The 27,904-nt window shown below is 60.4% G+C and overlaps 1 protein-coding gene across 3 annotated transcripts; it reads left to right on the top strand.

The window, feature by feature from the left end:
- The first annotated feature begins 1,385 nt into the window (after window positions 1-1,385).
- ADGRA1 (adhesion G protein-coupled receptor A1) lies at window positions 1,386-22,115 on the top strand. 3 transcript variants are annotated; one of them, XM_084904505.1, is made up of 7 exons: window positions 1,386-1,922; window positions 2,597-2,804; window positions 7,797-7,924; window positions 9,072-9,195; window positions 13,081-13,226; window positions 19,117-19,215; window positions 20,039-22,115. In XM_084904505.1, exons 2-7 carry the CDS (start codon window positions 2,802-2,804, stop codon window positions 21,255-21,257), a joined length of 1,719 nt encoding a protein of 572 aa, XP_084760631.1. In that variant the 5' UTR covers window positions 1,386-1,922; window positions 2,597-2,801; the 3' UTR covers window positions 21,258-22,115. The 3 variants fall into 3 exon arrangements, with proteins under 3 accessions (XP_084760631.1, XP_084760632.1, XP_084760633.1); XM_084904506.1 differs by lacking the exon at window positions 1,386-1,922 and adding an exon at window positions 2,193-2,292; XM_084904507.1 differs by lacking the exons at window positions 1,386-1,922; window positions 2,597-2,804; window positions 7,797-7,924; window positions 9,072-9,195 and adding an exon at window positions 11,624-12,750.
- Window positions 22,116-27,904: the final 5,789 nt, after the last annotated feature.

Genomic DNA, 27,904 nt, shown 5'->3' with positions numbered 1-27,904 from the left:
GCCGCCTCTCCTGTGGTGCACACCCACACCTGCAGGGCGAAGACTTCAGTGGGGAGTCCTGAATTCACAGAATGTGCCGGAGAGCTGACCTTTCCAAAGAGGAAGTGGGGGCCCAGGGCATTAAGGGAGGCCAAGGCAGACTGCCCACCTTACCCTCCAAACGGCCTCTTCTGTGGGCTCCCAGAGCCCCTTCTGCGGGGTGTGGGAAGCCCTGGGTCTGGTCCCGGCCCCCTGCTCTGCAGCCAGGACAGATCGCTGGGACAGCACACCAAGCTGTGCACGGAGCAGAGGGAACAGCCGGTGACGGCAGGGTCCCAGGTCGCTGCCCCAGCACATGCGCCCGCCTCCCGGACTTGTCCCTGCCGTCCTGGGGAGCTGAGCCCCCAGTGGGCTGTTCTGCCTGGCTTCCTGTCATCCCTGAGGGCAGTGAGGGGTTGGCCTGTTCACCTTGCACCCTGTACCTGGACAGTCTGGATGGAGTGGGCGGCAGCGGACAGGATATCAGGGCAGAAGCACCATGGAACCACCCCCACCTCATTCCGAGTGGGTTCCCCACCTCCCTCCCTGTCCTTGTCCCCTGGCCGGGGCCCCCAGAGAGCTCCAACTGCCCCACAGCCCTGGGGAACCAGCCTAGGGGGTTCCCCCCGATACCCACTCCCTGGCACCTGGGAAGGCCTTCACCTGAGGTTCAGGACTTATCGCAGAGCTCCTCAGGGAAGCATTGGCAGCACCCCACTCAGAGGCAGGGTACCATGAGGCCGAGGAGCCGGAGCACGAAACCCCTCTAATTCCTGCATTCTTAATGACACCATTAAATCAGGCCCTTCAGCCTGGCCCGGGTGGCTCAGTGGTTGAATGTCAACCTATGAACCAGGAGGTCACAGTTCGATTCCCGGTCAGGGCACATGCCTGAGTTGTGGGCTCCATCCCCAATGTGGGGTCTGCAGGAGGCAGCTAATCCATGATTCTCTCTCATCATTGATGTTTCTCTCTCCCTCCCTCCTTCTCCCAGGGACTCCTGAGCAGGGTCACAGCCTTCTCGATTGAAGGGAAGAGTCATGGGCTCCCCCTCCAGGTCCCCAAGAGCTGAATACAGGCCCGGGAAGCTTGGGTGGGTCCACCTCACTGCCGACAGGACCCCACTTCCTCCCCTGGCCCCCTCTGTCTGGGGGCGGGGGGCCTGGAAGGGTCTGGAAGGGCCAGGGGCCGTGGGGCTGTGCACACCAGCAGGATCGCTGACTCACGCTGGGAGGACTCATTGTGGGTGCACCTCTGTCTGCACATGTTTGGATCCGTGATGTTTTGGCACAAGGACTCTGAAAATTCCTCCCAAGCCGATTTCCTGCTCACAGGTCTGTTTTTGGAGCCCTCCACGCACAGAGCTTTCTTTTACAAACAAAACCAGCAGTCCTCCTGCCTCTGTTCGGGGAGACGTTTTCAGGTGAGCTGTCCGGCTCTGCTGGGAGCGAAGGCAAAGCCTGGCCGGTTGGTTGTCTCTTTAAATCGGCTCTGCAGTGTGATGGGCACGGGAAGAACCATTCCCAGCCTGCGGCAGGGAGCTGGCCACAGCGCCGCCATCCGCCTCCCCCATCCCCATGGTTACGGCTCCTGCTTCCCGCCGGTCCTCTTCCCTGGCTGTCGCCCGCGGAAGCCAGCGAAGCAAGCGCAGAGGCGGCTGGCGTTCCTCGCCCGAGTTCTGGAAGCTGCGCGCTGAGAATCGCACGGCATGTCTGCCGTCCTGGCTCTGACTCACGTCCCCGGCTGCGGTCCTGCAATCTGTTGATAACTCCGCTCGCGAGCCGAGCCGGGGTGCCCGGGCCCTGGGAATGGAGACCTGCTCCCCGGCACAGCGAGCTCCCAGCGGCTCCCCGGCAACAGGCACGGCTGCGCTGCTGCCCCTCCAGCTGTTTTTGCCAAAATAGGTGAGAAGTTGGGGATGGTGTCTCGGGGTCTGAGCAGCAGGAGGTGGACCTGGGGGCCGGGGAGCGGCAGGAAGTGGGGGAGGCAAGGTGGGAGCCCGCTGCCCACGGAGCCCATTCTCCACCGTTCCTCGGGCGTCAGTGCCAACCTGGGTGAGGCGATGCCTGCTCCTGGGAATGCAGATTCCCAGTAACTTTGGGTAGAGCTGAGGGCACAGAGCCACGGCCAAAATCTGTGTCTGTGTGGGGAGAAAGCAGCCAGCACCGGAGCCTGGCTACATCCACCGGCCAGGGGCTAGTTGTTGGTTAGGAGACTAATTCAAGGTTTACCGGGTTCTCTGGACTTCAGCTGGCAGACGTGGTACTCAGCTCGGTGAGTTCGGCTTCCTGTGCTGGGTGGCGAGCATGGGTGGATTGTTAAATGTGCAGGAGGAAGTGCTCCCCGGAGGGCAGTCTGGCTGCCCGTGCGTTGGGCCAGGCGCCCTAAGGCTCCCGAGCCCGGGTGGTCCCCGGACCCTCCGCGTGCCCCTGACAGATGGAGGCCGGAGTCGGAGTCCACAGGCTGGCGGGGCTGAGAGCAGCCGGGATGGGGCGATTCTGGGGGGCGCTGGGGCTATGGGGGGGAGAGGACAGCAGGGGGACCCTGCCCTGCCCTGACCAAGGCCCTGTCTTCACAGGTGGGTGCAGCCTCTCCACCCTCACCCGCCCCACCAGAGTCGCCCTGAGGCCCGTAGCTGGGGGCTTGACCCTGTGGCCGCTGTTTCGGGACCTTGACCTTCTGGGCGGCCATGGAGGCTGGCGGGGAGAAAGGCGCGACATAGCTGGCTGACCGGGACACCATTTGCATCCGGGGCGTCCACCCTTCAGCCCCTTCACGTGCTCATGGTGAGTCCACACGCTCAGAGGCCGGGGGGGGGGGGGGCAGGGGAGGGGGGAGGCACGTTGAGGCCGGCCGCCTGTGCACAGAGGCCCCGGCCAGGACAGTGAGTTGTCAGGTGGGCAGCCAGCCCGCAGCCAGGCACACACTGTGCCTGTGCCCAGAGCCCTGGGATGGGGAGGGGGCTGAGAGCCGGGGGGTGGCCATGTGTTCCCAGGCCGCCCGCCTGGCTGCTCGGAGGCTCATACTAATTAGTTGATGGCGTGCCGCAATGTTGAATCATTTCATCCGTGGAGGAGACGGCCGCCCCGCGCCCCCTCCCCCGCCGCTCGGGGCCGCGAGCACCTTCCCTGGCCCCGGGCCCGGCCCTCCCACTGCAGCGCTGCCCTCCGCTCGCCGGCGGGAAGTTGGCAGGAGCTCAGGGGGACGTGGGTGGGCTTCGGCGGCACGTACACCAGCAAACACGGGGGCGTTCCTCTCGCCGGCAAAGGGGGGCGGCGGCCGCGAGCAGCCCGGGGCGGTGAGGGGGGCTCAGCCGCGGGCTCGCGTGGCGGCTGCCGGTTCGGACTCCGGAAGGTTGATGCTGATTGAATAATGCAGTGTGTGTGTGGGTGTGTGTGTGTGTGTGAGAGAGAGAGAGAGAGAGAGAGAGAGAGAGAGAGAGAGAGGGAGGCGGCAGAGCACGTGCAGGGAATGCTGATGACCAGAGGGCAGTGCAGCCGGCAGCGGCAGCCGTGGCATGGACCCCAACCGTGAGCCCCAAATGCAGGCCCGGTGGTGGTCTGCTTCCTGAGGGGGGGCCGGTCTGAGCCGCCCGCTCGCTTCCTCTCCGTCAGAAAGGTCCAAACGGGAGAGACGCTTTCCTCCGGAATTCAGCGTCGCTCCCAGGCCGCCCCGTGCCTCGGAAGCTGGCCGGACGCCAGGCGCTCGCCTTTCAGACAGCTGAGAGGTTGCGTGTTTTGGGCACAGGCTGCTCCTCAGAGAGGCAGGCCGCTGGCCCGGCCCCCAGCTTCCTAACCGCTCACTTGTTGCCCGAAGGTGCCACACCCAACATGGCTGTGGCCTCCCGGGGGTCAGCATCCCTTCCTCAAACGCAGACCCCCGTGTGCCCACGGAGCCTGCCCTGGTGGGGACCGAGGAGCTGGCAGGCGCCACAGGTGACCGCTGCCCGTTTGCTGAGCTCATCTCCGGTCCATCGGCCCTTCCCGGTCTCTGCCAGAACGCCGGCCCATCCAACCCTGAAAACCGCCCGGTGAGCCTTGCCCACAGAGCCTGGATTTCAGCCGTTTGGTGGGGTCTTGTCTTAATAAGTAGCATTTACACCGGAGAGAGTTTCTGACAGGAGAAGGCCCTGCCTCGCATGCAGGGCCGCCATTCCGGTGAGAGCAGGTTTCTGTGAGTGTCTGAGTCTGTGGTGCAGGTGCCACGGCAGGCCCATCCCGTGGCTCGTGGATCGGAGGGAAGCCTGAAGGCCCAGCCACCGGGCAACCTGCCCCTGGCTGCCCCAGGCTGCCGCCCTCTGGCCACACGTGCAGCTCCTGCGGGGCCCGGGCCGCCCTGACACCTGCGGTCAGCAAGCGGCCTCCTGGACCCCAGGTTGCCTCGGCCACACATGCGAGTTCAATCGCACTGAGTTTGAGGCGTCGCTGGGCAGGCTCCCGGGGCCACGCCTCCGTCCAGGACGGGCTGCTGTCTGTCCGGCGCTCAGGCAGGGTCTGAAGGCCCAGGTGCTGCCCCCAGAGGCCTGTGTCTGGCAGCTGACGCCCAGGCCGCCATCACCCTACATCTTCATCCCAAGCAGACGTGGGCTGGCCTGTCCCTGGCTGCTGCGGCTGGGATTCCAGCGGCAGCAGGTTCCCCGCGCTCATCACTTTGTGTCCTGTCATCTTCCATGACCTTCACCCTGAGCTAGGGGACCGCCGCCCCTCAGGGAACAAGTGGCCGGCTTTGGGAGCAGAGGAAAAGGTTGTCCAAACCTCTGCACTGTCCCTGTCCCCTCCCAGAGGAGCCAGAGGAGGAGAGGGGCCGTGGCCCAGCTGAGGGCTCTGTGGTCTCAGCCCCTGCGCTCTGGGTGGGAGTGGCGCAGGGAGAGGCCTGGCGTGGGGGGTGCAGCCGCCTGCTGGCACCTCCAGTCACAGTGGCATCAGGTGGTGCTGAGGGTGACTCCCTGTCCCGGACCTGCAGGTTCCAGTGGCACTAAGGCCACCCGGTCATTCGGGATGGTCCTGGCCCAGGAGGGCTGGGGCTCTCGTGCAGAGCCCAGCAGAGCCCCCCACGTGCTCTGAATTCAGGGCTGGCATCAGTGTCATCGGAGCGTGCTTGGGGACATCCCGAAAGCCCTGAAGCCAGGACAGGGCGAGAGGCCAGTCCCGCCCCGGCCGTGCTTGGAGTCGGAGACTCAAGGTGCCCTTTATCCCACAGCTGTACCCCGCATTCAAGCAAGGGAATTAAAACCCCCAAAGCGATCAGACTAGGCACGGGGCAGGGTGCTCGGGAGGCCAACAGGGAGGGAACCGCTGGTTGTCTGAGCCGAGGACCTGGGCCCATTGCTGCTCGGGACGCTCCCAGCGCTCAGTCGCCCAGTCGCCCAATCTGTCAGGGGGTCACTCCCACTCCAAACGCATTCTCTAGGCCAAGCCTGGAACCCCCCTCCCACGCCACCCCAACCCCCTTTCCACACACACACACACACACGCACACCACCGCCCGCACCTCCAGCCTCGCCTGCTGCAGACACTTGACTTCGGTGAGTGCTCTCCATTTGTGCTTTCAGTTCTGCCCGATATTTGCACTTCTAAACACTTGTGAAACACCCTTCAGCCTACAACCGAGAGTGTCCCCCCCCTCCCCACGCGTCCCCTTCAGCCAGGGACGCCCAGTCAGAAGGAGCGTCCCCGAGACGCTCTGCTCTGTTCTCGCCGAAGCTCTCCGAAGCCGACCAGCCCACACGCCTCCAAAAGGAAACGGAACAAACATGTAAATGCAACGTCCAATTAGGGTAATTTGTGCTCCGAATGAATAAATTACTTATCTTTTTCCTCTGCCTCTCCCCCGGGAACACTCTGATGAAAGGTTGACAGATCAATAAGATGCAATTATCATTAAAAAGGCGACAAGGGACGGCAGGCGCTAATGAAATCAGCCTCGGTTAGAACAGACCCGTGAGGAAGGGCATCCGGGCGCCTGTCCCTGGCCTGGGGACCCCTCCCCCCAGGGGATGGGGTGCACACATGGTCTGCACACACATGTGTCTGGCGTAGGCCCCTCTCCACTAAAGGCCGGTGTTTGGAGCAGACAAGTGGCACGTGACCTGGCTGACTCCCTCCTCCTTTCCTCTTGCTCTCAATGTCCTGATTTACTTGGTTTGCAGAACGTACGGAAAGGATCTTGCAGCTCAGACAATAACATAATGTAAAAGGAACGTAGGCCTCGGGAAGTGGGAACAAAAAACAAACCCGCAGCCCAGGCCTCAGCTCCACGGAGAAGAGAGGCCGCCTGGGAGGATGCAAGCCGGTGTCTGAGGAGGAGGCGGCTCCTGGTCCTGCAGGCCCGGAAGTGACGAGGAGTCACAGCTCCCACTCCCATGGGGCTGAGGGGGGGGGTCCCTCATCCTCCCCTCCCGGCTCCCTAGTCTTTCTGCTGTGTGGTCGGGGTTCCACCCACAGTTGCTGGTCCAAAGGGCACTGCTGGGGCCATGGCCTAGGGCCGTGGTCGGCAAACTCATTTGTCAACAGAGCCAAATATCCACAGTACAACGATGGAAGTTTCTTTGGAGAGCCACATTTTTTAAACTTCAACTTCTTCTAACGCCACTTCTTCAACATAGACTCGCCCAGGCCCTGGTATTTTGTGGAAGAGCCACACTCAAGGGGCCAAAGAGCCGCATGTGGCTCACGAGCCGCGGTTTGCCGACCACTGGCCTAGGGGGACTTGTCTGTTGACCACATACCAGCAACCGTCAGGATCTGCGGGTGGAACGCTGGCAGAGTGGATTCCTCCAGGAGGAACTTGTACATGCGTGAACTTTAAAACATAAAGCGTGTCTCCGCTTTGCATTGCCTACTTTGAATTTTAAATGTCACCTCTAAAAATGTAGAAAGGCACTGTTGAGAACTCTGATTTGGAGGAAGGAAAAAGAGAGGAGGCCAAAGGGAACGGATTGTTTCTTATAAACACCCACGGTGGCTGCCGCTGGGAGCCTCAATCCTGGGCCCTCAGAGGAGGGGGGAGCGCCTGAGGGCGGGGTGACCTCCGGCCGGTGAACCCAGCCTGGGCGCACCCTCACGAAATGTCTCTGCACCTTGAATGGTGCGGGTGCTGCCGCCGGGTGTCCCTGTCACCTTGAGGCTGGCACCTCTTGGCACTCACGCTTTCGTGGGGATTTGGACGAGGGCACAGCGTGTGTCCTGCTGGAGCCCGTGCCAGCGGATGGGAGTCAGTGCTGCTCTGGGCATGCGCACACCAGCCCTTCAGACGTCCCAGGGCATGGACGGCGCAGACCGAAGCGTGGGTGCCACCGTGGTGTCCGGCCCGCGGTCTGTGGAGGGTCACAGCACCCTCCCTCTGTCACGTCTGGTCATCTTCTTAGCCTGGGCCAGGGTGCTGTTTCCGGCCTCAATTGCCGACCAGGTCCCTTGGTGTCAGACCGTGAAGAGTCTCCCTGGCGTCCGCTGGCTTTTAGGGGAGGTCTCTGCTGTCATGGCAGCAGCTGATGGGATCCAGTCAGGGGGAGATCCACCAAGGGCTGTGGGAGCCCCATAAAGATGGCCAGCGGGGCCGCCCCGACAGGGTGAAGCCACGCGTGGGCAGCCCAGGAGGCGTGGTTCCACCCGCTAAGCACTCACCTGAGCAGGGTCTTCCCCGGCAGGGTGCCTGCTGCTGCTGAGACCCGGCAAAGGCCCCCAGGTTCCGAAAACGCCTGCAGGGAGGGGCTGGGCCCTGCCACGCACACCGGTGCTCAGCCACGTCGCTCACGTGGGCCTGCTCTGTGTTCCTTCCAGGATTTGAAGAGTGTCCTCTCCCTGCCCCAGCACCCAGGGGAGTTCCTGCACCCCGTGGTGTACGCCTGCACGGCCGTCATGCTGCTCTGCCTCCTCGCCTCCGTCATCACCTACCTCATGCACCAGAGGTGAGGCCCCCTCTGCCCCGAGACGCCCCGCTTCCCCGCCTTGTGCAAACCGCAAAACTCCTACCCTCACGGAGCACGAAGTCCCTGGAAGGCACTTCACAGGTGGCCAGCCAGCTTGAGCCTGCCCCGCCTGGGTGGCCTTGGGGGTGACTGGGTGTTGGGGACAGCCAAGCACCTCCATCCCCGGGGTCCATGTTCTTGTCAGAGAACATGTGAAGTGAGTTCTTCCTCCAACAGCACAACGTCTGCTCAGGCGCCCGAGGGCCGTGTCCTTGGGAAGTTGGAGCAGCCGGCAGACCCTCAGGCACATCTGCTTTTTTTTTTTTTTTTCTAGAAAGGGGAGTCTAGTCAGGTCTCTTCTGAGCCGGTTTCGTCTGCCTGGGAGTGAGGAGATGACCTGGCTGTGTCCCCATCCCTTGAGGTTGCCCTGGGGACTGTGAGGAAGAGCCTCGGCCATGGTCAGGGTCTAGCCCACAATGCAAGTCATGGGCAAAGCCTGGGCTGTGGCAGAACCACCGAACCTCCTTCATGGGAAGAAACGTGGGGAGGGTACACGGCCACGGAGGGCTGTGGCCGCAGGCACGGCTGTCGGCATAGGCTAGGTCCATGATAGGCAAACCGCGGCTCGTGAGCCACATGCGGCTCTTTGGCCCCTTGAGTGTGGCTCTTCCACAAAATACCACGGCCTGGGCGCGTCTATGTTGAAGAAGTGGCATTAGAAGAAGTTTAAGTTTAAAAAATTTGGCTCTCCAAAGAAATTTCAATCGTCGTGCTATTGACTAATGCGTTTTCTGACCACTGGGCTAGGTAGTCTCAGTCGTGGCCGTAGCAGTGGTCGAGCACAGTGCGGCGTGGCGATAGGGATCGCCACGTAGTGGGTCACTGTCATGGCCTCCCCTCCAGGTTATAAGAGATTTCTCAAAAGCCCTCCCAGTCCTCCTGCTCCAAGGGGATTTAACACCAAACCCACCAGCCACACACTGAGGGTGGACTCGGCCCGGGCTGTCCGTCTTTCCCTCGATCGGGTCCTTGGGGTGTGTCTCTGCCCAGAGGTCTTCCCGGTTCCCACGTGGACAGACGCAGGGGAAGGGCTCACGCCCACTCTGCTGAGGGGCGGGTTCCTGACGCCACGCCTGTGTCTCCCCAGCGCCATCCGGATCAGCCGCAAGGGCAGGCACACGCTCCTGAACTTCTGCCTGCACGCAGCCCTGACCTTCACGGTGTTCGCCGGGGGCATCAACCGCACCAAGTACCCCATCCTGTGCCAGGCGGTGAGTCTCCCCTCACCCGGTCTTCCTCTGCTGTAGATCGCCAAGGGCTCATCGCCTCTCCCGCCAAAAGGGACGCTGGTGGCCATTGTCTTGGGTATAAAATCCCATTTGAGTATCTGTTCGGGTGTTTCTCATGAATGGGTGCGTCCAGCGTCCAGTGTGTCCGTGTTGCAGACCCAGGTGAGCCTAGTTATTTTGCTCAGAATTCCATCATATAAATAACTAGAGGCCCGATGCATGAAATTCATGTAGGGGGGCGGCCCCTCAGTCTGGCCTGCACCCTCTCACAGCCTGAGAGTCCTTGTTCCTTCCTTCTGCTCGGCTGGCTGCTCCTTAGCGCTGCCACAGAGGCAGGAGAGGCTCCCGTGGCCGCCACCACCGCTGCACTCGCCAGCTGTGAGCCCAGCTTCTGGCTCAGCGGCAGGGGCAGCTCCTGCGCTGAGCATCTGCCGCCTGGTGGTCAGTGAGCATCATAGCAACGAGTCGTTCTGCCATTTGGCCAATTTGCATATTAGGCTTTTATTATATAGGATGTATTTTTCACTTGGACAAACTCACTCCAAGGCTTGTGGTGGCCACAAGCTGATGAGAAGTCCACTGCCCCATAAACAGGGCTTGTCCAGGAGCAGGGGCCTGCCCTGCGGAGGCTGGTGGGGCGGGAGCAGGGGACCAGCCACCTGCTCCCCCGTCCAGGTAAGAATCCCAGGATGCTAAACCGAGATTCGTAATCAGGCAATAGAAACTGTCACCAGTGGGCTGCCACGGAGTCCAGGCCACAGAGACACGTGTGGAGGCCACGGAAGAGTCTGCTCCGCCCCCTCTCAGGTGAAAAGGGAGAGATGTAAACGAACCCTTCGGCTCCTGACAGGGCTCAGAAGAGGCCCTTCCACAGCCCACAGAGCATCCCCACAAGGACACTCCTTCGGTTTCTGTCACTTATAGCCCCGCGGAGGGAGCCGTGGCAGTGGCCCCCGCGGGGATGTCCCGCTGCTCTCCTTACAGCCTCGGTGGCTGTGAAGCCATCACCGATGTCTGTGCTGCCGCAGCCTCACCACCTGGGACTTGGAGCACAGGCGCTGACCCCGATAGCTGTCCGTCCACACGAGGCGACCTGTCCACCTGCACAGACTCACCCTGGGGACCGGCCGGTGAGATGCTGCTCGCACAGGGGCACCTCAGGGAATAATCAGGCTGTCAGCTCTGGTCCTCCACACCCACCTGCCCGCAAGGAAGGCATCGGGCCCATGAGACAGCGCCTGCTCCGGAGCCCTGGCGCCCGGGGCCCAGCCCCCAGGCTCCGGTGAAAGAAACGCCATTTTTCTGCAACTCGGTGTCAAGATGAGCCATCCAGCACCAACCTGAACAGCACAATGAGGGCAGACCTGCCTCCTCTCGCCTCCCCACAGGCATGGGAACCACTGAGGCGAGCGCCCGGGGAAATCCAATTTGCACTCCGCCTGCAGTGCTGCCAGGGAGCGGAGCCGTCCGGAGGCGGGGCGGGGACTGTTACCCTATGTCCGCACGTCTCCACGCGAGGGCCACGAGCCGGGCCCCGTGCGGAGGAGCCACCAGAAACACGGTGGTACAGCCCCCCCCACCCCCTCAGAGGCCCAGCCATCATGGCACTGGGGAGCCCTCGCCCCTCAAAAAACCTGGGAGCCACCTGTGTCTGCTAGCCATCCGCATGGCACCCAGGGCCTGGCCGGGGGGCACGGTAGGTGGGGCAGATGAGACCTAGGAACACCCACCGAGGTAAGACCGGCAGAAATCACGTCTGTGTAAGAAACGCTCGGTTCTCTCGCGGTGAGAGCAGTAGGACCCCAGCAGAGGCAGCCAGCCCTGAGCTCCGCAGCAGATGCCGTCCTGATCTCCCCACCACCTTGCCAGAAGGCATCAGGGCACCATTCATTCATTCACTCATTCATTCACAAAATGCATCGGGGGCCTGTGCGTGCTGTGGGTGCAGCCGAGATCAAACCTAGCGGCTCCCCGCTGTGCGGACCTGCCTCCCAGGGGCGTGTGGACAGCAGTGGCCTGCCCGGCGTGGCAAGGAAGACGAGCTGCAGAGCAGAGCGGGGCCAGCCTCTCCCGGCGGGCGTCCCTCCTCCACGCACCACAGGAGGAGACCAGGAGGCACAGGGAGGGGTGATGGCTACTTCATGTGTCCCTTCCTGGGCACCCAGGCCTGTCAAACATGCTTCTGGGTGCATCTGGGACCGTGTTTGGGGAGAGGCGGGTGGAGTGGAGGGCCATCCGAGGTATCGGTGGCCTTGTCCAATTTGCGGGGGTCTGAACAGAATGGAAGTTGAGTGAGAAAGACCTCCGCCTCGGGCTGCGGCATCCTGGGAGGACAACGCCTTTGGATGCAGACACAGACCGAGTCCCATCGCCCTTCTCCTGGGTCTCCAGCTTGCCGATGGCAGATCTGGGGCTTCCTCGGGCCAATCCATTATAGGCAGCCAGGCGGGCCCCTACCTTGACCAGTGACCAGTGACCAGTGACCCTGGTGCCCGACACAGGACCTTCCGGCCAGCCTTCCCTGTCCAGTGTCGCTCTGGGTGACAGTGAGTGATGGACGAGAAGCGGTCCAAGCTCCAAGTGGCAGAGAGAACCGCCGGTTGTCATGGCAACAGAAAATGACCGCGCGCCTCGTTAGAGTACAAAGTGACATCATGCACACAGACAGACGGCCGGCGTTGTCCTCCCAGGATGGGTCTGCCCTGGGCCCAGAAGCTAGGGTGCTGCCGTCTGGAAGCCGGGGCGGGGTCCCCGTGACCTCTCCATCTGTCCAATCGAGAGCCAGGGGATATGGTTCCCCATCCTGCCTCTCCTGGTGCCGAGCTGGTCCCCTGGTTTCCCAGCGCCTCCCGGTCAGCCAGGTGGGTAAGGCCACGTATATGGGATGCAGCTGACACCGATGGAGGCCGGGCCGAGGAAAAGGCTGGCTTTACCCACGTGCAGGAGCTTTTCCAAAACCGGAAATACAGGCTGGGGTCCACCCCCCTCCTCGAGGCTCTCATCCATTGCTATGAAGTCTTCTCCTCAGTAACACGGAACGCTGCACTTGACAAATCGTTGTGATGGCGCCGTGCCAGCTGTTCTCAGAGAATCTCTGCGTTCCCTAAACATTTATGTCCTTCCCAGTGAGAGCCATGTTTCACCTGTCATGGTGAAGTGTCAGGCTATCACTTCAAAGGTAACCTCATTCTCTGGAACCGGATGGAGACAGCGTGGACTGCGTGATTAGCTAATGCAGTAAGTGCTGGCGATGGGAGGGACCTGGCGCTGTTTCCATAGTAACAAGCAACTCTGACTTACAGGGAGGGGACTTGGGCGTCTGATCCAGAAGGTGCCGATCTCACGGGCAGTGCCAAAGACACCGGCATCTGGGAGACCACTGCTTTGCGCCACACCACCTCACCTGGTGGGCTCCTGTGTGTGGAGGGCCCAGCACCTGGAGCTCTCCCAGTCCCTGCCTGGGCCACACCCACCACAGGGACCTGTGCACACAGGCCCCATTGCTGGAGGGTGTGCGGGCTGCTCAGAGATGCCCAGGTAGCCGGCCCCCAGGTGGATGCCCAGGCCCACGGGCTCCCAGCCGGTCCCTCTGCAGGAGAGCCGAGCTGCTTTGAGCTAACGCACTTGCAAAGCCTTTTTGCAGCCCCTGCGTCTCCCTTGAGCTCAGGGACCCCTGCGACGTGCAATGTTGTGGGAACCAAGGACCCTGGTGCCTCCGGCAGCCTCGTTTCTTATCACTGCTGAGCTGCCTCCTGGGGACACAGGGGGCGGGAGGGCCGGACGGCTCTGGGACGTGCAGTGGGGAGGAGGTCAGGGAGGTCAGTGCACTGGCGGGCGGCTACTGACCTGTCTCCCCTGCCCCCCCAGGTGGGCATCGTGCTGCATTACTGCACGCTCTGCACCATGCTGTGGATCGCCGTGACTGCCAGGAACATCTACAAGCAGGTGACCAAGAAGGTCCCACCCTGCCCGGGCCCAGACCAGCCACCGTACTCCCAGCAGCCCCTGCTCAGGTACCCGAGTACATTTATGTCCCTCCCCTCCCCCAGGCTCCGGGAGTCCTGCCCCTGATGCTGGGATCTAAGCAAAGCGGCTCCCAAGGACACATGTGGCCCTGGGAGGATGTGGCCGGGTTTGGGGTGCTCGGTTGGGGTGGGGGGCGTCCGGAGGAGGCAGGGAGCTGGGGCTAGAGCCTGGCCAGCAGGTCTGGGCCAGTGTGTCTGTCCAGTGTCGCTGAGCTCCACGCCGCGGGGGCCGTGGTCACAATGGGGTCAGTAGTGCCGTTCGTTACGCACGGGTCTCTGCGTTAAGAGACCTGCTCGTTAGCTGGGGAAACCAAGGCAGCTCGGTTGCTGAAACTGCTGGTTTCAAGGTGACTGTGCCCTGGCCCTTCCTCTGGGGCTCACTGGCTTTGAGCACACAGCTTTCTCCACGAAGACCTGTCACCAGTCTAGGCCGGTACAGTCCTCAGGAGCCGTGGCGGGAAGCTGGGGGAGCGTGCGGTGAAGCTGCCAGAGTGAGACCGTGGTGGCGGGATAGCTCGAAGGCCAGGGTGAAAGCTTTGGCTCAGGGTGTCCACAGACTGCGGGGGACAGCGGTGCTCACAGCGGGACCGACTCCGCGTTCTCCCACAGGAATGTCACCCCAGCCCACTTACTGATCAGACCCCCTCCCCCGCGGCCGGAGACCAAGAGTCCCTGTGCCCAGGGCCAGCCCTGGCTCCTGTGCCGCCCCGCGGTGACCCCGAGGCCAGCCAGCACGTACCCCATGCTCCTCCTTCCTCCCGAGCGCCTGCCTGCACGTCCCCACCCTGTGTGTGCCCAAGATCACTGTCCGGGCAGTCGTTGGAGTTTCATCAAGATGCAGATTCACTGGCTCTTTCTAGAAACTGTCCCCTGACAGAAGGAGGAGGCTGCCCGACCCTACGGTCAGGTGGGCTCCTGGCTGGGCTGTGCGGAGACACGGGAGGGCATGAAGCCCGTGTCCTAAGGCGTCTGAGCTCTGCTGGGAGCTGTGTTAGTGGGAACAAAACAGCAACCCCACGGAGATCCAAATGGGATCCAACGTCATATGAGCACAGAGAGGGGCTGTGACCGGGGGCCCCCAAGGCACTGCCAACCTCACTGCAGAGGACGTGGCTGGAGCCAAGGGGCACGTGAGGCTGGTGCAGAGGGGCCACCTCCACCAGGAAGCGATCCCTGGCTGGGGCAGGGGGCTCCACACCTCGGACCACCCAGCAGCGGCAGCAAGAATAGCTGTCCACGCCGAAACCGGTTGGCTCAGAAGGCAGAGCCTTGGCCTGCGGACTGAAAGGTCCCAGGTTCAATTCCGGGCAAGGGCATGTATCTTGGTTGCAGGCATATCCCCAGTAGGGAATGTGCAGGAGGCAGCTGATCGATGATTCTCTCTCATCGATGTTTCTAACTCTCTATCCCTCTCTCTTCCTCTCTGTGAAAAAAATCAATAAAATATATTAAAAAAAAAAAAAAAAATAGCTGCCCAGGCCTCCAGCGCCCTCTGCTGTCTGAGCCTGGGCTGCACCCAGGAGCTGTGCTCAGCCCCTGTTCCCGAGGGCGCCGCTCCAGGGCTCTGAGTGACTTGAGCTGGAACACTCAGGGAAAAGGCAGAAAAGAGGCAAGAGAGGGCCTGGCCGGAGTGACAGGGGCCCTGAGCGCTTCACCCTGCAGGACGCACTGCCAGGAAGGCGTGGGCCGCAGAGCATGTCAGCACCCAGGGCCACGCTGCCTGAGACGGAGGGGCTGGACCCGCCCAGCACTTGGCAGCCTCTCCAGCTCCACTCCCTGGAGAGCCTGTTGGTCCCACAGGGACAGTCTGCAGCCATCGGAAAGGGAGAGCATTCGACAGCAATGCATGGGCCAGGGCACACGGGCCCCCAGCTGGCCACAGCTTAGCAATGTGGCTCCCTCTCCCCCACCCGGCTGCCAGGGGACATCTGTGGGCTGGCCTGGGCCACGGGGCCAATGGGGACCACAGGCTGAGCAGAGTGAGCCCCTCCCCCTCCTTTCCGTGAAGTCCTACATGTCACTCGGTAATCTACTGTCAGAGATGTGGAATGGGGGAGAATGTCAGGGGATTTACATTCTTTTTTTTTTCTTTTTTTTTCTGAAATAGTCTTTATTTCTGAACAGGGATTTACATTCTTAATGTCCTTGTCTGGTTTGGATACCAATCTCAGACTGCATCAGGGGGTACCCCACCCCCCTTGTTTCTGGAGGAGCCTACATAAGACCCGGTAGACCCTTCCTTAGGCATGACCCACGAGACCTGTTCGACGCCTGTGGATCTTGACGTCGAACTTCTATTAGACACAGAGTATTCAGGCTTTCTATTTCCTGTTTCCATTTTGGTGATTTGGTGGGTGTTGTTGGGTTTTGTTTTTTTTCCCCCAAAGAATTTACCCATTTCATCTAAGTTGCTGAATCATGCACATACCCTTGTGTGTCATATAGCGATGCTCCTCTATTTAAGATGCAGTTTCATCCTGGTAAACCCATCATACGTTGAAAATATCGTTCAATCGAAAATGCATTTAACACACCTGACCTATGCGCATCATAGCTTCGCTTAGCCCACCGTACAGACGCTCAGAACACGATACCCCAAAACGCTGGCGGCACAGCGCGCTGCCGGCAACCGGCTGGTACCCCCGTGACCACGCGGCTAACGGCAGCCTCCACTCACCCCGCACTCAACATCGCGAGAGAGCCTCGTCCCACACGCCCCCAGCCGGGGAAAGATCAGGAATTCGCATTTCAAAGCACAGTTCCTGCTGCCTGCGTTTCTCTTTCACGGCATTACAAAGTCGGGAAATTGTAAGTAGAACCATCCTAAGTCAGGACCATCCGCTCTCTGACTCCTTGGGTGCTTGTGGGATGGGGGATGGACGCTGCCATTTGTTCTCTCTCTTTTCTTGATCAGCCGACCCAGGCTCTGTAGTTTTGTTCATGGTTTCAGGAAATCAACTCTACGTTGGTAATTTTCACTGCTTTTTTTTTTTTTAATGGAGGTGTAACTGACGTAAGATTAATAGTTTCAAATGTAGGACATCGTGTTCGTGTATATTGCGATTGCCACAACAGGTCTCGTTAACATCCATCACCCACATAATTACTACTTTTGTTCTTGTGATCAGAATATTTAAGAGCCAGTCTCTTAGCAACTTTCGGAGATACAGAATAGTATTACTATCATCATTGTGCTGTACATTACATGCAGGACTTTTTTTTTTTTTCTTTATCTCTGCTCCTATCTTTATTCTCTCCTTCTTCCTGCTCATTTCCATTTACTTTGATTTTTTTATTTTTCTGCCTTGCAGAGGTGGAATCTTATGTCAATGAACTTTAGACCTTCCTTTTTTCTCACAGATGCAGTCGTAGCTATGAATGTTCCTCTGAATCCTTCTTTAGCTGCACCCCAGAAATCTTATATTGTATTTTCTTCCTCATTCTGTTTAAAATCATTTCTAAATTCCCTTTTGATTTCTCCTTGAATTATTTAGAAAGTGCATCCTTTCATTTCCAGATAGTTGTGATTTTCCTTACTGTCATTAATTTCATTGTGATCAGAAAATATACTCTGTATGCTTTCAATCCTTTTAAATTTATTGAGATGCATTTCTTGATGTCATCTGTCATGATGAACAGACTATGTGCACTTAAAAAGAACAAATGTTATTTGTTGGTTGTGATGTTCTAGAAAGAATAATTAGGGCTAAGTGAGTAATACTGTTGTTCAGATCTTGCTTCTTTACTGATTTCTTTTTTACTACTTGTTCTCTCAATTGCTAAGGAAGGGGAGTTAAAATCACCAACTATGATTTTGGAGTTGTCTGTTTCTCCCTTTAATTTTGTCCATTTTGCTTCATGTAGTTTAAATCTTTTCCTAGGTACCCACACATTCATGGTTGCCATGACTTCCAATAAACTAACACTGACATCATTACAAAATGTCCCTCTTTATCTTATTTTTCTTAAACTCTGCTTTATCTGCTATTAAGGTAACCACTCCAGCCTTCTGGGGTCACGGTTTGTGTGGGCTGCTTTTTCTATCCATTAGCTTTCCATCGCTCTGTGCCTTTGTATTTTAAATGCTTCTGTTGTAGACAGTAAATAGCTTGCTTTTTTGTTGCTATTAATCAGTTCTGGCGATCTCTGCCTTTGGAGCTTTTAGTCCATTAAAATTTAATGAAATTTTCATTTTGTTGGATTTAGATCTCCATTTCACTATTTGTTTTCTGTTTTGCTTTTTGCTGTTGTTGTTGTTGTTAATCCTTACCAGATGACATATTTTCCATTTATTTTTAGACAGAGTGGAAGGGAGGGGGAGAGACAGAAACATCAATATGAGACACATTGATTGGTTGCATCCCACACGGGGATCGAGCCTGCAACCAAGGTGCATGCCCCTGATCAAACAGAACCCAGGACCCTTCAGCCCATGGGCCGAAGCTCCAACCACTGAGCCAGACCAGCTAGAGCGTCACTTCCTTTTTTTTTTTTTTCTTCTGTTCTTCCTTTCCTCTTCTATTTCCTTCTCTTGGATTATTTTAACATCTTTAAATTCCTTTTTTTATACATATATTTTCTATTGATTTTTTACAGAGAGGAAGGGAGAGGGATAGAGAGCTAGAAATGTCGATGAGAGAGAAACATCGACCAGCTGCCTCCTGCACACCCCCTACCGGGGATGTGCCCACAACCAATGCACATGCCCCTGACCGGAATCGAACCCGGGACCCTTCAGTCCGCAGACCAACGCTCTATCCACTGAGCCAAACCGGTTTCGGCAACATCTTTAAGTTCTTTATTTTATCTCTTAGTGTTTTGCCTACTAATTTTTTGTGGTTGATTCAGGGATTTAAATCCACCGCCTCTTCACAGCCTGTTCAGTGTGAAAGTTCTGTTATTTCACGTAAATTGCATCAGAAACCTTGCAACTGAATGGGGACCCTCTCCCCTCCCACCATCCCTAGGCTGGAGACGCCGTATACACTGAGTGGCCAGATTATTATGATCTCTGAACGCGTAATAATCTGGCCACTCAGTATATTCATATATATATATTCGAGGCCCAGTGCATGAATTTGTGCATGGGTGGGGTCCAGCCAGCCTGGCCAAGGGGAGGGGACATGGGCGGTTGGCCGGCCTGCCTGCTGGTCAAACTCCTGGTCGAGGGAACAATTTGCATGTTAGCCTTTTATTATATAGGATATACACTGAGATGCTAGATTATTATGCATTCAGAGATCATAATAATCTGGCCACTCTGTGTGTATTACCCCTATGTACTTCATAAATGCCACAGCCATATGTGTTATATGGAAGTTAGGCGGAAACAAAATATTTTCTATTTACCTTACTATTTAGCATTTTTATGTTCTTGCTTCCTCCAAGTGTCCTTCGGGTACAATAACCCTTCAGCCTGAAGGCCTTCATTTAGCATTTCTTGAAGTCAGCTGGACACTTAGTTTTATTTTTATTACAATCTGTCTTTATTTCTCCTGGAGAAATAAAGGGTGTGTTTCTGGATATAGAATTCTAGGAGGCAAAGTCCCCAGGGTTCACCACACATGACCAGAGGCGGGGTCATCCTGCTCCCACCCAAGGACCCAGGACCCGAGTCAGTTTCCTCCTTGGGGCCTGGCCAGAGCCATCTCTGCAGGGCGCAGCAGCCAGCAAGCTGGGGGTGCGGGCAGTGGGCAGAGGAGAGGCCAGGCCCTGGCGATGGCCCCCTAGTCAGCAGGGCTGGTGCTGCCCCTGCCTGACAGCTGCTTGGCCAGGACCCCTGGGCCACACTCTCTCCTTTGTCCTGAAGGTGGTGCTGTCCTTGGGGGGGACCCAGTTGGGCTCAAAGGTCAGTGAGCGACCTCCTGCTCTCCGGCAGGTTCTACCTCGTCAGTGGAGGGGTTCCTTTCATCATCTGTGGAGTCACGGCTGCCACGAACATCAGGAATTACGGGACGGAGGGCGAGGACTCTGCCTAGTGAGTACGGCATCCAGGGGCTGAGGGAGGGAGGCCCTCGAGGCTCCCGTCACCCTGGCTGCTGGTGCCCAGGGCAGCAGCGCCTCCTCTGATCACAGACACTCACAGACAACAGGCTGCAGCGGCTGGAAATGCCCACGGCCTTGCTGAGACCAGGCAGGGCAGGGGTCCTGGGCTGCCCAGCCTGTCCCCAGGTGCCCATGAGGCGACAGCACAAAGCCTGGTCACCCAAAGCTGTCCTCCTCCCCAACGGACCCAGTTTCCCCCGGGGACCGAGGGCCGGTTCGTGGATATGGGAGAGGCCTGGGGGACCAGTAACACCTGGGCAGCGGCCGAGGCCAGCAGAGTGGACCCAGCTGTGCACAGGAGCCGAGCCAGACTCCGCAGGTCCTCCCTACGCATCCAGGCCAGGGCACCTCACTGACCCTCCCCACAGGACACTGCCTCCCACCCGCCGCCCCACAGGCTCCAGGGTCCGGAACACCCCCAACCTTGGCCCTCCAAAGCAGCCCGAGTGCACCAGGCTGGCCCTGGAGGGCGGGATGGGGCCCCTGTCCATCGCCTGACCCTGAGGCCTCCTGTTGGCCGAGCCCAGTAATGACTGCCACGGGCACCTCAGCTGCAGGCAGCACAGCCAGCTCTGGGCTCTCTCCCCACAGCCTCCTGCCCCCGGGGAAGGCCAGTCTCTCCCCCGTTCACAGCAGGGCCAGGCTGGGCTGGGGTCACGGCACAGCCCTCCGCGGGCCCTCGGGGTCCTGGAGCCGTCTCCCCCCGCCCCCCACGCCCTCACCAGCTCCTCCTCCTCCTGCTCTCCCCCCCGCAGCTGCTGGATGGCCTGGGAGCCCAGCCTGGGCGCGTTCTACGGGCCGGCGGCCTTCATCGCCCTGGTCACCTGCGTGTACTTCCTGGGCGCCTGCGTCCAGCTGCGGCGGCACCCGGAGCGCCGCTACGAGCTCAGGGAGCGGCCGGACGAGCAGCACCGGCTGGCGGGGCTGGAGGCCGGCGGCCACGGCGCCAGGGCCCCCCCGGGCACGGCGCCCGCCTGCGCCGCCCTGGCCGCCTCGCTGCTGCAGAACGAGCACTCGCTCAAGGCCCAGCTGCGGGCCACGGCCTTCACGCTCTTCCTGTTCACGGCCACGTGGGCCTTCGGGGCCCTGGCCGTGTCCCAGGGCCCCTTCCTGGACATGGTGTTCAGCTGCCTGTACGGCGCCTTCTGCGTGACCCTGGGGCTCTTCGTGCTCATCCACCACTGCGCCAAGCGGGACGATGTGTGGCAGTGCTGGTGGTCCTGCTGCCCCTCCCGCCGGGACGCCCCGGCCGCCAAGCTCGGCGCCCACCACGCGCTCGACGCCAACGGGGACGCCCTGGGGCACGCCGCCTGCCTGCAGGACTCGCCCTGCGCGGGCAAGCCCCGGGGCTACGGGCACCCGCCCGGCGGCCACTGCAAGATGACCAACCTGCAGGCCGCCCAGAGCCACGCGGGCTGCCTGTCGCCGGCCACGCCCTGCTGCGCCAAGATGCACTGCGAGCAGCTGCTGGAGGACCTGGGCCGCGTCCACCTGCACGAGGAGGACGCGTTCGGCCACGACCTGCACCTGCACCGCTGCCTGCAGGGCAGAACTAAGCCCCCCTACTTCGGCCGGCACCGGGCGGCCGAGCAGGAGTACGCCTACCACATCCCGTCCAGCCCGGACGGCAGCCCCCGCAGCTCGCGCTCGGACAGCCCCGCCAGCTCGCTGGAGGGCCCCGCGGGGATGCACGCGCTGGCCTGCTGCGCCCAGGGCGGCCCCTTCCCCCTGGTCAGCCAGCCCGAGGGCGGCAGCCTCAGCCCCACGCTCTACGGCTGCGGCCCGCGGCCCGGCAGGGAGGGCGGCCGCGGCCCGGCCCGCTTCGAGATGCTGCAGAGGACGCAGTCCCTGCCCTTCGGGGGCCCCGGCCAGAACGGGCTGCTCAAGGGCGACGTGTGCGAGGCCGTGCCTTACGGTGCCGACTGCACGGGCAACATCCGGACGGGGCCCTGGAAGAACGAGACGACGGTGTAGCCGCCGCGGCCCCCGCCCCGGGCGAGCGTCCGAGCGGAGCAGGGGCCCCCCCATGGGAGGTCGGCGGGGTCACCGGGTGCGACGGAGCAGCGGGCACCCTCGCTGGCCTCCGGGGATGAAGGACTCGAGGGGGGAGATGCTTTGGGCCACGTCGCCTCCCCGAACCCCGAGGTCGGACACTCGCCCCATGTGGACCTGGAGCACCAGTCCCCGGGCAGCCCGGCCACGCCACAGGCAGAGGAACCGGCCCCCGCGTGGGGCCTGCCCGCCGGTGATGGCCACGGCAGGAGGCACACTGATCTTTCTCATGTTCCATGTGTGTGTTCAGTCCCGTCCCGGGGCGGCGGCCTGCTGGTCAGCCCAGCACGCTCTGGCCCTGGGCCCACGTGTGAGCTGACCCTGTGCCATCTCCACCGCCGCCCCCTTCCTGGACGCAGCGCCAGCCCCGCGGGCCGAGGACCCCACAGACGGGGGGCACCCAGCTGTGCTCTGGGAGCACGTGGCCTTCAGGGGCGTGGAGGGGGGTCCCCCGGCTCTGTCACATGCCCAGCTGTCCTTTAACCAATAGACCCTTCCCAAGCCGGCCGCTGTCAGGCCTGGATCCAGCCCCACGTGGGAGTTGGGGAGAAATAAAGTTCCCTGCCCCAACAGGAGAAGGAGCTGGCATGTCCGTGGGCATCTGGGCACACAGCCCGGACTCCGAGGACAGAAGTGCCCCCTCCCGTGGCCGGGGTCAGTGGGTCCTCACAGAGGCAGAAGCCTGGACGCCCAGAGGATGTGATGTGTGTGAGACCATGCACAACCACCACTCCCTTCCTCCCCTTGGAACTGTGACACATGTGCGTGCACACACACACACACACACACGCCACATGTGTTCATCACATGTTCACCCATCCATGCACAGTACACCAGGCCTGTCTGTGCACACATCACCACCAACGTGCACATGGCACATCATACACAGGCAGGGTAGCCGGGTGGTCGGCGCTCTGCACTGTGTGAGGGTGTGACTCTCCCGCCTTCCCTCACACACACCCGGGGAGGCGAGGAGTGTGTCAGGTGCCCGGGCCTCGCGCTCAGTGTCTGAGCCTGAGGAGCCTCACTCCGGGGTTCCCGACAGTGGAGGTGCAGCTTCCCGCGTGTCCGTACCGCCACCGCCCCCGTGTCTCACCGGTCCACCGACAGGCAACCCGATGCCGCTGGGCGGGTCCCGTCTCCACCACCGTCTGCCTGTCCCCCTGCTTCCGTCGCCGACACGAACCGAGACCCGACGCTGTGCTGTGTGTACACTGTAGATGCAGGCCCGTCGGGCGAAATACAGTGTTTCACATCGTTCGCTGTGGGTGAGGCTGGTTACTGGCATCCGTGTGCGTGTCTGACCTCGAGGGCGGCCACCTCCCTGCCAGGCCCTGTCTGTGCCCTGCGCCTGGGGCGGGCCGTCCTTCCCTGGCAGCCCCCACGGGCATCCAGCACCTCCCACCTCAGCGGCCCTGGCTGAACAGAGCGCACCTCATCGTTCCCACCAAAGACGCTCGGCACCGAACAAACCGTGAGAGCTCCCGTGCCGACACAGCCTCCGGGGCCCGGCGGGGAGCCGTGCTGTGGCATGTCCCGCTGGCACGTGGTTTCCAGAGCACGGAAGTGCACCCCACGGCTGCAGCCAGGCGCTCCGTGTGCAGGGAGCCTCCACGAGGGCGGGGAGCGGGGGAGAGCCAAGGCTGCCTGTGGCCTTACGTTCTGTGTCCCTTCCTCGCTCTGTGCACATGTGTGTGCATGCATGCACATGAATGGGTGGTGAGGGGTAAGAGTTGTGTGTGTGTGAGAGCATTCAGTGTGTAAAAAACGAATGTACATGTGTGAATGTGCTTACCTGTATGCTGTATGCTTGCATGTTGAAAGCTGTGCCGATGTGTGAGTTCATGCATGTATGTGTGCATTAGTGAGTGGGTGGGTGGGTGGGTGGGTGGGTGTGGTGTCTGAGTTGTATTGCATGTATGCAGTAAGAGTGCCTGTGTGTGCATGCTAAAGGAGAGTGTGCATGTGTGTGTATGTGTGTGTGTGTGCTTGTGTACATGAGATGAGTGGGCGTGCATGTGTGTGCTCTCCAGAGAGTTAAAAGTCAAAGCTGAGTGCTCTGGCCATTCGGGGGCGGGTGGAGCAGGAAGGGGCATAAGAGGGGCATCCCTCAGCCGTGACCCACGCTGCTGCACACATCTCACAGTGAGTCAGGCTGCAGAGTGGTGACAGGACGAGTCCTCCACCCCAAGCTTCACGGTGCCGGCTCCTGGGGGCCAGGAGGGAGTGGGAGCTGGATGGGATGGTAGACATGCAGACACGTGTGACAGAAATACCACGTGAGGGACAGTCCTCCGAGGGCGCCAGGCAGCAGCCCCGCCAGGCTGCGGATCCAAAGGCGCTGCCTGATGTCACAGAGGTCACCACGGCAGTCCGAGGACCAGAAACCCCTGCGCGCGGACAGGGACGGTGACAGGGAAGGTGCAGCGAGGGGGGCCTGTCCAGAGCCCCCTGGGTGATGGCAACCCCAGTCCTCCACCGTCCCTGCTGCCTTCACCGCCACCAGCCAGCAGGGGTCAGCCTTGTGGTGTCCTGCTCATGGCTTCCCTCACCGGGGTGTCCCAGGGAACCGCCAGCCGCTGCCATGTGCCCACTGTCCCCAGGGTGGAACACATCCAGGGTAAGTAACATGGTAAAGTGTTCCATCTCAAACCGCATAAATGTCAACACCGTCTCTCCGCTCACAGCTCAGCCACACCCACGTGGTGCCTTCGCGGGCCAGCCCTGGCTCCAGAGGGTCCCCACTTCCTATGGTCGGGACCCATGTCCACGGTGACCTCACCCCTCACCCCTGCAGGAACCCCAGAGTCCTGCAGAAGCTCCATGGGTCCCCAGGAAGGCCTCAGGAGCCGGCCGGAGCTCCAGCTCCCGGGCAGCAGCAGGTCAGCGGGCTACTGTCCTGGGTCCCCTCTCTGACTGGCTGTACCCAAGACCTGGATCTTGTAAAATGAGTTGAATGGTCATTAGAAACAAAACAAAAACAACAACAAAAATAGTTTTAAAAAGGTATTTATTAAATATTCAATTTATTAAAACTTACATGTGTATTTGTTTCCAAAAAGTATGGTGGGGACCCTGGCCGGGTGGCTCAGTTGGCTGCAGCATCGTCCCATATACAGAAGGTTGCGGGCTCAATCCTGGTCAGGGAGCATACCTAAGGGGTGGATTCGATCCCTAGTCAGGGCACATATGGGAGACAAAGGATAATGTTTCTCTCACATTGGTCTTTCTCTTCCTCTCTCTCTCTCTTCCACTCTCCCCATCTCTCTTTCTCTCTCCCCTATCCTCTATCTCTAAAATCAATTAAAAACAAAAAACAGGGAATAAGGACACATATGTAGTAAATAAATTTTTTTAAAAATACAATATTCTCAAGTAAGGATTTTTTTTTTCTTTAAGTACAATGCGGGGTCTATAGAAAATTTCAAGCATAAAAATATGTCCCAATAGAATAAAATTCTGGGCAAAAATGGATGATTCTAATGAGTTTAATGGAAACCGTCATGATGAGGATTTCTGCCTATTAAAGAAAAAATGTGTTTCTATGTTTTCTGCAAATGGTAGATGGTGGGTACCAAAGCCACTTTGGTATTTAGCTTCTTGGATACATTTGGGAGAGTGACTAACAGCTTTATTCCAAAGTGTCAATATTGACACCACACCAGATATGACATTCATTGCAGTCATTTACATTTTTTTAAAATTTGGGCGTTGGCTCCAGAATGTGCGCGGGTTTTGACAGCTCTTCACGTTGTTTTAGGGAAAATGAGAGCCGAGGCACTGAAGCCCCCGCCCCACTGGCCTCACATCACCTGGCCACACGGAGCACCACGTGCGTACCCTGAGACAGGAGGGAGCCCCCATCTGTGGAGAGACGGGGCTCGATGGAGAACAAGACCAAGTCCTGACAGTGTCTGGCGTGGCAAGGGGCAGAGACCAGCCTGGAGCAGGCTTTGCAGGACACCCCATCCGTGGGGCGGGGGCTACTCCTGTCCTGGGCACCAACCAGGAGGGAGGTCGGTGGGAGAGCGGGGCGGGACAGGCCCTGCAGCGGAGGCAGACGTGGCCACGCAGAGGGAGGGTCCCACAGCAGAGAGGGGGTGGGCAGAGAGTGAGTAGACGGGTCAGCAGAGACCAGTTAGAAGGCTGGGCAGCACCTGCCATGGCCTGGGAGCCCTGCAGGGTGCAGGCAGCACCGGAGAGAAGCGTCAGGAAGAAGGCGTGTGGCCGGGCGTGTCCTGGGCGCCCAGGCTCGGTGCAGAGGTGGGTACAAAGCCGGGGGGCCATCCCAGCGGTCGGAGCACGAGGCTGTGTGGCCCTCTGTGGAACTGAGCTTGCAATGGCCTTTCGGTGGACATCCGGGGCTGCCTGCGGATGTCCCATCGGCCCTGGGACGATGCGAGTGCCTCGTCTACATGCCTCCGACCTCAGGAACCAGGCCCTCGTTCAGCATGAATCGACCATCTCCTACGTTCGAGGCGCCAGGCCCCAGGGCCCCTTCCCTGGAGAGAAGCAAGCAGGTGGGCAAACACTCACAAAGACAACCAACTTCCAGAAGTTTCTCATCGCTCCACACACAGGAAGACCGTGACCACACACTCTGAAATGAAAGCAGGCGGGTGGATAGGAGGAGCTGCAGGGCGCCCTGCCCCACACCCCTCCCCGCGGCCCGTGTGCCCTGGTCCCTGGTCACCGAGCAGCGGTCCGCTGAGTGCTTTAGGCCGCTATGGCCAGAGCGGACTCAGCTGACATCAGCAGCCATTTGTTCCGCATGTTACCCAAAGTGGATGCATCTTTTCCGAGGAGCATAGGTGATGTCACTGCTCCCACTTGCCCTGTCCCGTTCAGCCCTCACCCTACGCCCTGGGCCGGCTGCCTGAGAACCAGGTGACAAAGCCCATGCCCCACTCTAGGGGGCCCTGCAGCACAGCCTTTGTGCCTGAGGCGCCCCCACAGGGCCACATCCAGGCTCCACAAAGTGAGGTGGCATCCCAGCCCCCGAGCCCTGCAGCTGAGGGACCCTGCAGCCAGGGCTCTCGGCTCTGCAGGCCCAGGGTCCAGGGATGGGGGTGCAGCTGGAGCCCCAAAGTCCTGCAGCGCAGCCTGCCTGCCACTCTCAGCCTCCTGCCGAGACCCCGTGTGGTGTCCGCAGAGAGCTCAGGGACAGGAGGCCCAAGTCACCGTCGGTGAGATGCTTTTTCTCCCATTCCTGCTGCCTCTACTCCATCCCACTCCCCCGGGCTGCTGCTTTGAGCTTCCACATACCCCAAGATGGAGGAGACCGCCCCTGGTCTCTGCCCCAATGGAGCCGGGTGGGCCTCAGGACCAGCACTTGGCACAAGGTAAGGCTGCCCGGCACCCATCTCGGCCACCAGCCTCGGGCTTCACTGCCCACCTATTTATTCCTCCCGTGTTTGGGGAGCCCTTCACACCCTTGGGTGTCATGTCCCAGGGCCCGGGGCCACAGCGATCTGATCCAAAGGCAGGACATTAGGAACTAATCTCCCTGCCCATTGTACCCTCGGCCTTTGGAAAACCTGTCACAAGCCCTGCCCCGTTCCCACAAGGAGCATTAATGCAGCGCCTGCTGTGTGCCCGGCCAGGCCAGGCTGTAGGGACAGGGCTGGCCACGTGGGGGAGCTCTCCTGCGGGAGACCTCCCCACAGCTCTGCTCTCTAAGGGGCTGGGGTAGGAGGCACCCCTGTCACCCCAGGATGGTGAGATTACCATCCATCCTCTGTGCAAAATGTGGGTGAGGGTATCCTGGCTCTTTGTCAGGCTGGGTAGTGGGATTGGGGGGGAGGGGGAGGAACCTGGTTCTTTGCCCAACTACAGCCCCAGCTTGGGGCAAGGCTCCCCTATGAGGACCCTAAGGGGCAGCCTGCAGGATGCCCAAAGGGGAGGGACTGTCTGGCCTTTGGCTCCTGTTCCACTGGCTGGCTGTAAAGCTGTAAACTGCTGGTCCCCCCATGGCGTCCGTGGGACCCTAATTCCAGCGATGGGGACTGGCCACCCTCCAGCCGCTGGGCCGGGTCCCTGCCAGCCCCGTCCCGCCGGCCTGCGCACCTCTGCGGCCGCCACCCCAGCGGAGACTGCGGCAGCCCCGGCCCGGGCCGGCGGGGACCGGACCAGGGGTCCGGCGCAGGGTCCACGGAGGGTCGGGGACCCACACAGCGCGGTCCTCGGGGTGCGCCGGGCCCTCGCCCCGCCTGGGCTCCGTTGGGCGCGGACCCCGGGCGGCCTGCGGCGCCTCCGGGAACAAATCGCCGGCCGCAGGCTCGGCCCCGCCCCCAAACGTCCGCGGTCCCTCCCGCCGGCACCCCTCCCGCCCGCCGAGCATCCACACGCCCCCCGTCTCCCCCAAAAATAATCGGCCAACCTACGTCCGCCCGAGAGCCCGGCCCCGGCCAAGTGCGCGCGGCGCTGCGAGTGCGGGACCCCCGGTGCGGCCCCCCAGACCTCCCCCCGGGCCGGCGGCACTGCGGCAGCCGCGGGCGGGGCGGCGGGGCCGCGGGCAGGGGCGGCGGCGGGCGCGGGGCGCGTTGCCATGGCTCCGGGGCGCGCCTAGC

The sequence above is a fragment of the Pipistrellus hanaki genome (genome assembly GCF_964339955.1).
Source record: "Pipistrellus hanaki genome assembly, chromosome: 14".
Classification (NCBI taxonomy): domain Eukaryota; kingdom Metazoa; phylum Chordata; class Mammalia; order Chiroptera; family Vespertilionidae; genus Pipistrellus; species Pipistrellus hanaki.
Note: the sequence above shows the minus strand (reverse complement) of the source record. Positions and strands in the feature narration are given on the sequence as shown.

What these genes read in the sequence shown, in the direction of transcription:
- ADGRA1 (XM_084904505.1), top strand. An exon ending in ACCTACCTCATGCACCAGAG is followed by an intron (nt 7,925 to 9,071) that starts GTGAGGCCCCCT and finishes GTGTCTCCCCAG; the next exon opens with CGCCATCCGGATCAGCCGCA. An exon ending in GAGGGCGAGGACTCTGCCTA is followed by an intron (nt 19,216 to 20,038) that starts GTGAGTACGGCA and finishes TCCCCCCCGCAG; the next exon opens with CTGCTGGATGGCCTGGGAGC.